The 10156-nt window shown below is 42.6% G+C and overlaps 1 protein-coding gene across 5 annotated transcripts in view; it reads right to left on the reverse strand.

Annotated features, from left to right (window-relative positions):
• The window catches only part of MYLK3 (myosin light chain kinase 3), a 38582-nt gene that overhangs the window by 24029 nt on the left and 4397 nt on the right, over positions 1 to 10156 (reverse strand). Inside the window, exon 1 of one of the 5 annotated variants that reach the window (XM_074551158.1) lies at positions 9513 to 10144. The exons of 2 other annotated variants lie outside the window; for them this stretch is intronic. In XM_074551158.1, coding sequence (XP_074407259.1) covers positions 9513 to 9605 — 93 coding nt within the window. In that variant the 5' untranslated portion in view covers positions 9606 to 10144. Of the gene's footprint in view, positions 1 to 8773; positions 9388 to 9512; positions 10145 to 10156 lie in introns of those variants that run through there. 2 more of the 5 variants (XM_074551159.1, XM_074551160.1) reach the window with 2 other exon arrangements.

The following is a 10156-nucleotide window of genomic DNA, read 5'->3' on the forward strand; positions in this document are numbered from 1 at the left end:
ATGGCTCTGGCAAGTCTAAGAGTTTGTCTTGCCTTCAGAATGATAATATGCTCAAATACTGGCAAAACCCCTTTTATTCCTTTTGCTTTGAATTACAAAAGCAGGCAATTGTTGTTCAGAGCATTGACTCAGTGCCCAGTGTTCAGATCTTGCTTGAGCAGCCTGCAGAGAGTATTTATTTCCATTGCTAGTCCCAAGCCTTTCAATAGTTACCAAAAATAAGGGAAAAATCCTAAAATGCCTGAGACCACAAAAAACATTGTTACAAGTGCCACAGCCTATCAAGGTCACTTTTGCTTTGTGAGGAGCTGTTGCTTACAAGGACACTTTGCACTTAGACACCACAACTCAGGGTGCTTCATCTTCAGCCCCCAAATTTACAGAGTGCTGTGTGAACAAGTCCCAGAGAGCACAGTTATGTTCAGGCACTGCCCAAACTGGAGACCCACAAGACTCCATCATTGTCTGGGTGTAACCTGAACAAAGTTTCTGATGACAATTGGTCTCCTGTGGGTTCCTGCTCATTTCTTCCAGGTAACAAAAATGAGCATTGGGATCTGGAGTGTGCAGGCAACTGCCTTGATTCCATTGTCTGCTGGACTGAAATGAACTTTTCTGATCCCTTTAAAACACCTCCAAGGTATCAGGTATCTCAGGAAGGCAGAGAAAAGAACACACATGCTGGAGAAACACAACTGCAAGTGACCTTGAAGCAATGGTGCCACAGAGATTTCTATTCTCAAGGGGGAGAAGAGTTTATTTCTCTTTGGCTCACACCTCTCACACACATTCCCAGCTGGGAGAGAGATGTCACGAAACAAGAGAAAAATTCAGATGCAACAGAGAAAATTTATCATATGGCAGTTTAGTTACAATTCCTCCTTGCTAGGTCTGACTCAAAGGAAGGAAAAAATCCTCAAAGATGGAGTGAACAGAAAACAAAATCTTAAAAAAAATCTACACCATGTACTGAAGTGACAGCAGAGACTGATACCCCAAATGAGAAATGTCACAGAGGTTAAAACCAGCTGCTCAAACAGATCATCTCATTAGATTGTTGCACTGCTTCCAACAACATTGTAAAACTGGAGATGGCTGATAATACATAAGAAAGTGAAAAAATAACTTTTTATATGGCCTATAAAAAGCCAAAGGTTAATACAGAACTCAAAGGCTTTGGGAAAAGTTTGCAGTGCAATAGAGTTCCAAGGAGATGGAAAATGCAATGTGGCAAAAAATCAGGAGATTACAAAAGAGAAAACCAAAGCAAATAAGCTCAAAGCAGTCTGGCTACATATGATAAACACTGCTCAGGCAAGAAAAAAAGTAAATTTTTTTACAAATATCTTTTACATATTTAGAAACCAGATGTCAGCTTTTTCAAGTTGTAATGAAAATCTACTTAATCTACATCTAATTGCTGCAGCTCATTAACATACATTTCCCACTTTTCTCTCCAGCAAATCAAAGGGCAACTGAACCTTTTAAGGGTAAATTTTTGAAATACTAAACCTAGTTTCTCATGAACAGCACAAAAGGTAGATTTATTATATCCACAGGGTAATGCTGCAGCAACAGACCAAATCTAACAACAGCAAACACAAAGGAGGCAGTGGCTCTAATTCAGAGGAGTAACTTCCAAAGGCAAGATATGCCCATCAGCCTGGATAAATCCACCCAGCCCATGGCTGGCTTTCCTGCTGGGACCAGGGGAAAGTCCAGATCCTCACCCTGGCAACTGGACTACAGCTGCTTTGGAAGGCCAAGAACCCCACATTTAATGCATCACTGTTGGTTGAAATCCACCTGGCCAGTAAAAGGATCTGTGGAACACTGTTGGTATCCCCAGGTGACCCTGGCAAGAACAACTCAATATTGCCTCTGTCACAACATGGCTCTGGTGCCAGGCACTCCCAGCAATCACCATGGAAATTTGGGGTTTCTAGTATTGAATGAGAGAAAACTGCTAACACGGTCAATTAGGAAATACCCTTGCAAGTCCTGCCTTCCTTCCCCATTTCCATTTCATTATTTTCCAGACAACTGAATCTAAGGATGGCTGGAGGCAGCAGCAGAGCCAGGGATAGGTTACTGAACCTGATACCATGTGCACTATTGTAATGCATCTCAGCCAGGCAGCTGACAGCAGAGCTGAACAGATCAATTATGACATTTCATTTACATCAAAGTGATGAGATTTCTAGATAACACTGTTTACCATGTGCTCACAGTCCTTCCACCAGGTTACTCAGCCTCTCAGGATGCCAACAGGGCACCTGCTGTCTATGCACATTCACTCACTTGACCCCAGAGCTCATTCCTCACCACCAAGTCTGTTACTCACAGAAACTCCATTAGAAAGCTCATTACTTGGAATTTTCATCCTTTCAATTTATTTTATTTTTAAGCAGCTATTAAACTATGGAGCAGAAGAGTGGTAACTGAGAATGCTTCCTCAGTGTGATGGGAAGGATTCACCCTCCCAGCCCTCCACAGCCTCCAACAAAGACCTCTCCTCTGGAAACTGAACAAAGTCGTCATGTTGTTCCTGCTTCCCCTGAATTTCAGTGGTTTATATCTAATGCAGTCAGTTCCTCATAAAGCCTGCAGACTTTAAGGGTCAGCCACAAAAGCTTCCCTCAGAGTCAAGAAGCCTCTTACTCACTGGATGCTCTCTCAGTACTCCTGGGAGCTCAGCAGAGAGCCCTGAGGCCCACCTGACACTGCCAAAGCCAAAACTGTCGATGCACTTTGCTCAGGTACAAGAAATTCTGTGTCACTGGGATCTGCCACAACAGGAGAGTGACCCTGGCTGTGCAGTAATGCCAACAGGAATAAAACCAGCAAAGGCAAACTCTCCTCACTGAAGTGATGAGATAGGGCTCCCATTGTGAATGATGGATACACACACAGGGAACAGACCTCTTGCATAAGAAAGGGTTATTTCTAGAGAGTCAACTTTTTGAAAAACAAACTTACATAATACAGAGTTTGCTCCAAAACACATTAAAACCAGCACAATTGTTCTTGCTGACTTGAAATTTGGCTGGCTTCAAATCAAATCCCTCAGAAAAGCCTCTACTTTGCCAGCACCATGCTTTTGTTTGAGAAGATGAAATCCCCTAACTGCACTTTCTGCACTTCTGCTCTCTTCCTACTTCAGAAGATCTTTTTAGCTTCAAGTCTGAAAAGATACAACAAAAATGCACTCTCAGAGCTGTACTTGTTAATTTGTTACCATCATTTCCAACTCCAACTTTCACCCCACCATGACTGACAATTGTCAGAACACATTATACTATTTTCTTTGCTTCTCCACTTACATTCCCAAGGTTGAAATGCAAGAACTCTCCTCCAGCCTCCCTTCCTGGATACTGACTGAGGTATGACCACCTCAGCACAATTTTACATTGCAGGGGTTTAGGTCTGTGACAGGTAAAACACACACGCACCTCAAATCATGCTGGACTGCACTGGAATTAAGAGACAGAAGTGTTCACAGGCAGCCTCCAAAAGCATCCAACTGGACTCCAGCATCCCTTGGTCCTGCCACACACCCTTGGAACTCCTCCCAGTGGAGTTCACAGTTCCTGCCATCATGTCAGGTCTGTGCAAGCTGGGGTCTCAGTCCCTGATTTTTTCTCTCACCCACCTCCCCACCTGACAGCTCCCAGCTGTGGCACAACAAACACCAAGCACTGCATTCACTGCTGCTTGCTAATAATGCTCTTTGCAGGAATTTAACAGTAGGGGTTTTTTTAAGTAAGAACTCTTTGATATTGCTATTCCTCACTGAAACCCAAAACACCATGTTAACAAAATTTTAGATCAAGTAAATACTTATGTGCCCTATAATGAAGTCTGTTATGTGCTATATTCACCTGCTGATTTAGATCTCTGCTATTTTGCTTTGACATCATTCACAAATACAGGAATAACCATCACTTCAGGCTTAATAACCACCAGTCTCAACACAAATTGCTTTGAAAAAGATGGAGAATAAAAGAGTTTGTGTACAAAAAGTGGTGGTTTTGCAAACTCTTCTCAGTAATCAAAGCTCACATAGAAGCCCCTTGCTGTCCTTGAGGTGAATGTTTCAATGTTTGGCAAAAAGCAGAGAAATTGCTGCATCCATCTCAGCTGTGAAAAACACCTCCAGCTAATATAATGGTTTTCATCAGGTTGGAAGAAGTATACAGGAAACAAACAAAAGAATGTAATCTACGGAAAAGCTTCCCTAAAGGAACATTATACCACATGCCAGTGGAATTGCAGAAGGCAATTAACAACAAGGAATGAGAAGACAATTTTTAAAGTTTATCTCCCTGAAGCAGATAGCTTAAGAACAGTTGGGTGTGAATGAGAAGCCTTGAATGAGGGCTCCAGTGGTATGACTGAGCACAGAGATCCATCTTCCCATCTGGGGTTAGTATCTCAGCACAAGTATCTAGTAAGGGCAGAAATCCAGAGCACATTTGGTACAGCCATTTCCACTCCCACATCAGCAAATACCCTCCAGTGCTTCCCTGCAGGGCTTCTATCAGGACTCAGGAAGTTTTGCTTCTGAACCTCCTTGCTACCTTAAATCAGCAGTCAACAGACACCAGAACATTCATTTTCCTCAACCACACAGACATTTCTCTGCACTCATAGGAGGCTCCTGAATTAAAACAAATAAATCATTGATTTTGGAATTCTGCTGTTAGATCAGTGACAAATTAATCTCCAGCTGCATTGCAGAGACAGCTGTAGTGTAAACAGACACACTGATTATCAGTGCTGGACTACAAAAACAGCCCCAAGGCCTGGCACCACAAAGGCAAAATCACTCAGAGGAAAGCAAGCAATAACAGTGCTGATAAAAGATCCAGGATATAAATGGTCTGGATTTCATATTAGCTGATACCAGGAGTATTTGCCACCAATGGGCAGTAGGGCAGTGCCAGCTAGAAATCCAGTAACAGTGCATCAAGACCTTTTCAGTGCAAGAAATTAGGAGAGGAGTTAAAACATGAGGCTGGATGCTGAAAAATACTGCTGTCATGTTCTGCAGAGGTAAGCAAATTACAGCTGGCAAGAGTCCCTACATAATATCCCTGAAAATGCTGAAATACAGGGGTCTCATGCTCTTGTTCCACCACAAAAGGAGAAACAGAAAAATTTTGATAAAATTTGTGTAAACTGAATCAATCCAGTGAAGAGTGGATTCTGCACTGACCATAAAACAGATGAAAGTGCCCCAAAACAAGTTCAGTGTCCCACAGCAATGACTGGCAGCTTCCTACCTGCCTTGCCAAGACAGGCCATCCCTCCTGGCCAAGGTGACAACTGCCTCACACAGTGGGGTGACCCACAGACATTTGGCAGCTTGTGGCAATGTGTTCTGGCCCTAAACCTGATAATTCTGCATAAAGAACAAGAAACAAGAAGGTCAGTCAGTCATCAAATCTGTGGCAATTTTCTATTTTCTTTTTATAGCAAGACAGGTCAAGGAAGATGCAAACCAAGCTGTGCTGATTCCTAAAGGGGTGCTGAGAATTAACCAGAACCCTGAAGCTTCCCCCACTTCCTGGGGACTTCAGCTGAAACTGGGAACAGGAACCCACCAAGAAAACATCCAGAACAGAGTTATTGATAGAAAAAGGCATTTCTTTTCAACTCTGCCCAGCCCCAGACCTTATCAGTGACCATGCAATGACAGTGCTGGAAGGAATCAGGTCTCTGAAGGGAAGCATTCAGCACCTGAAATCAGAAATGTGCCTAAGAAAGGTGAGCAGAAAGCACATGGGCTGCTCAAGCCTGAACAACAAAACAAGGACACCAATGAGAGAGTGAAAGGTGAGCACAAATATAGAAGACAACAGCAGGAGGACCTGTTAGTTCCTGCTATCTCAATTCAGCCATGGAGAAGGTGAAAACAAACCTGGTTTGTAATGTCACAGACTATATATAGTTTACTACTTTAGTTTCTGGGATATGAACTGTCTGAAAGGATACTCAATAGAATATATTTAGACTGCAGACCACTACGGTGCAAAATTTAAATTGGAGCACATGACATCTTCCTCTTGAGCCCCCACAAAGCCTGGGGAGGCAGTGTTAACAACTGAGATGCTCAGAAATTTGTCAATCATGTATTTTTCTAAAAATCCCAATCCTTCAGAATGGTTTACCAATTCCATTCATTTCTTTCAGTCTGTCTGCCTCTGTGAGCTCTCCACAGCAGTGTGCACACAACTGCCAAGAACCAGGAGGGCTGTTTGGGCCCTGCAGTACATGGACTGTCCAGAGCCTGCATCCCAGAGCTGCCCTGCTGGGGAGAGAGGAGAGTGACTCCCAGGTGAGCAGGAGCCTGAACTGCAGGTGCCAAGGCCTGATCTCCATCTGCAGCTCTGCAGTCCCAGCATTAACTCACAAAACAGGAGACAACTGCTTAAAGAAATTAAAGGTAATTGTTGTGCAGTGCAAGAACAGGAAGGTCAGGATGTGAACCAACAGTACCTGAAGAGTTCCAAGTAACTCTACACAGGACTCAGAAAAATATCTCTGAGCAGCAAAAGCAGCAAGATGTTAGGCCTCCAGAAAAACCCCACAGAGTGAGACACCTACCCCCAATCACAAACATGAAAGGAAAGGAGCATCAAGATTAACTTATGGGAATGTCTAGGTGACTTCAAATATCTCACTAAGTGGCAGTGTCCTCAAAGAGGATAAAAAATAAATCCGGTCCAGCAAATCAGAAGAAAGACAGCAGCAGCACTAAGGACTGATCTAGGTGAACATCTAGGTGAACATCAAAGGTGTTCTGCTCCAGAAAGGAAAAGCCTGAAGGAAGTACAGGTGCCTTGATCTTCAGGCACACATTAGAACACTCCTGTCACTGCCTTTCCTAACAGTCCAATTAATTTCAGAGAAAAAAATGCCTCATCTTACTGCTTATAACTCCCCCCTCCACTGAACCTCTGAGCAATAACAGATTTCCAATCAAACTGTAAGAACATGCAGGGCACTGTTGCAGAGCTGCCTGGGGTTAGAGTCCTCCACAAGAGCCCAGCCAGCCAAGCCAGCCCCTGGTTTGAGAGCAGCAGGCACAGCACAGCACCCCAGGTACTGCACAGGAGGCTCCAGCCACAAACACACAAACAACAGATTCCCTCTGCAAACACTGACCTCAGAACTTACACACACCCACCAGATCCTGCTGGGACAGGCTCAAACCTGACCTGCAGGCTGACACTGGGAAAAGAGAGCTCTCCCTAGGGTTAACATTAAACTTACACATTAGAGCAGTTCTCACCAGCTTTACTAAGAATTGCACATGTGGTCCAAGACTATTCATCCTCTGCCAGTCCCAGCCTCCAAAAGCATCCTTCCCTTTGCAATGCTCCATGAATTTGAGTACTAGCTTTGTGAACAAAACAAAGGATGATTTTCCAAGAGATAAACATAATGAGTTTGGTAAACTGGCCAGAGTGATGTAATCCAATGCGAGACATCCAAAACAAAGTTGGTTTTGACTGTTAGTGCACTGAGGACAAGGAAAACCAATAAATCAAAATAAAGCTAAGATAACATTTACCTGTGGACCTCAATGTGTTTCCACAAGAGAAGCACCATTATCACTAATTTCACAGAAAAGGAAATTGAAGTAATGAATATGAAAGAATTATTCAGTCACCCCGCAGATCAATTACAGAGAAACAAGATATTCTGAATCTCATTATAGTCTTCATTGCAAAACACTAACTCTGATCTGCACAGAGCCAAGCCACAGAATGCCATGGAGACAGATAACTGCAGTACCAACTTATTTGCCCCATGACTAGTCAAAAAAACCCTGGCTCATTTGTTTTTATGGTTCTAGGGCCACCTTCTGTAGTCCTGAAAATATCTTTCATTTGCACTCCTTCAGGAAAAAAGCAAGAGAAAACCTCACATATTTCAGGCTGTTTATTACCTTTAACAAAAAGCTGAAAATGAACAATTTAAACACATCATTACCTCTTCAACAAGAACAACAGATGAGCAGCATATTCAAATGAACAGACCAAAACATTTTTCTGCTACGTTGCCATAAATAGACAACAAAACATGCAGTCACCAGGATATGAAATGTGTCTGGTCAACTGAGCCTGTTTCTTATGTAATATATGATTAAAAAAAAATCATCATACTCTTTGCCTATTAAATCCATTACATGTTGTTACATTAGAGGAATTTAAAGCTTTGGAACAATATTCTAGTTATTGAAATTAGTAAAAATTTTGTCCGTTCTTCAACTGAGCCAGAATTCAGTTTATTGCTGTTGATTTAGTTCATTTACTCCATTGGCTCTTTAAAAAACAAAGATGATTATGAATACAGGCTCTTTAAGAAAAGCCATTACAGCTATTGTTGAACAAAATACATGAGGAAATCCTTTCTTCAAAATTTTGAAAGAGAACAGTTTCAAAAAACCCACAATAATCTGATCCATTCGAATTAAAATGCAACTCCTACAATTATTATTTTTTTAATTTCTTGAACATTATTATATGCCCATGGGATTCTTTTTAAAGTTGCTTAAGTACAATGATTATATGCCCATGGAATTCTTTTTAAAATCGCTTAAGTACATTTTCTGCTACTGCTCTTTTCAGCAGCTCAGAAAGTAGGTAAATGCAAACAGGTTGCTGAAAACAAACACTTTTCCTAGACTTTCTGCCACGGTAGCAACTGAAACTGAAGCTCAGAGGCAGCTTGAAAGCACAGCGGGTTTTAATGGGTAGCTTACAAAGGTAGAAAAGCAGATTCCCATCCTCCCTTCACCAGTGCTGTCTCCTCAGCTCTGTGCTCACAGGGTCTGTGCTCTGTCCATCAGGGCTCCAGCTCTGGGGAGAGCTCTCTTCTGCTTTGCTCCTCAGACCTGTGCACTGTGGGGTTCTGAGCTCACAGCTTTCCAGGATGACCCCAGAGCACCCTTTGAGGCACTGAGTGCCACCACTCAAGGTGATTGCACTGCTTCTACCACAGGTCAGATGGGCTCATGCAGAACTTGGCTGCTCATGAAATCACCTCAGGGTCATCCTGCCCAACAGAGTCACTGTATAAAACTCACAGACCTATGGCAAGCAAAGCAAAAAGCACTAACAACCAACCTCCACATAATCTGAATGTCAGTGTGCCATCCTATACAACAAATATTCCAGTCAGAACAAAAGTTTGAATGTGCCAAGGCTCCCATGAAAAATAAATTTATTTACAAAGGCAAAGCTTGCAGTCATCATTTCAGAAACACCTCCTTGAGGCTGGCAGGTGTTTTGCAAGCCAACAGGCTGTACAAGCTGGCCAAGAATGTCAAACACACAAACCACATTACAAAAGGCACAGAAACCAATTCTGTGCAATCCAGAAAGTTTTCAGTTTCAAACACACACAGCACGTTACAAAAGGCACAGAAACCAATTCTGTGCCATCCAGAAAATTTTCAGCTTCAAACCAGGCTCACAATAAAGCACTAAGGAGTCCCTTACCGTAAATCTCTTTATGTAATCTGAAACACAAAATCCACCCACGCTCAAACGCAGGGATCTGTGCAGGGCAGATTCTTGATACAAAGTCCCCATTCTGTTTGTCTTGTCTGGTGGTCACCCTGGTAGCCTGCAGCCTTTCACTGAATAAAGCTGCCCAGCCTCCCTGGATCTTGCTAGAATTCTGCTTGTGTGATAAACCAGGCATTTCATCTTATCTGACACTACACCAGGCATTTCAGTCATTTCACTGCCTTATCACAGTACTAAGTTCTATCCATATCCCAGCAGTTCACTTCCTGAATCACTGATAACAGATACTCCAGGGCACAGAAACAATACAAGATGACAGCCAGACCTCTGGAGCCACCGAGCAGTCCCTTCTCTGCATTCCTTTGTTCCTTCACTTATTTTAATCCAATTTTACATTGCTCTAGCTGTAACTTAAGGACAGCATGGTGGCTTCAGCCAAGCAGTGACAAGACTGTAATTTATCTAAGTGCTATTCTATTTTTCAGTGACACTGATAACTGCTGCAGGATATTGCCTTCAACACAACACAAATCTAACACATGTGGGAATTTCTTGCATGCTCAATTTCTTAAGCACAGGAATAGAGGGAACAATGAATGGACTCAAAATGACCA

Source organism: Zonotrichia albicollis, chromosome 13 (assembly GCF_047830755.1).
Source record: "Zonotrichia albicollis isolate bZonAlb1 chromosome 13, bZonAlb1.hap1, whole genome shotgun sequence".
Classification (NCBI taxonomy): domain Eukaryota; kingdom Metazoa; phylum Chordata; class Aves; order Passeriformes; family Passerellidae; genus Zonotrichia; species Zonotrichia albicollis.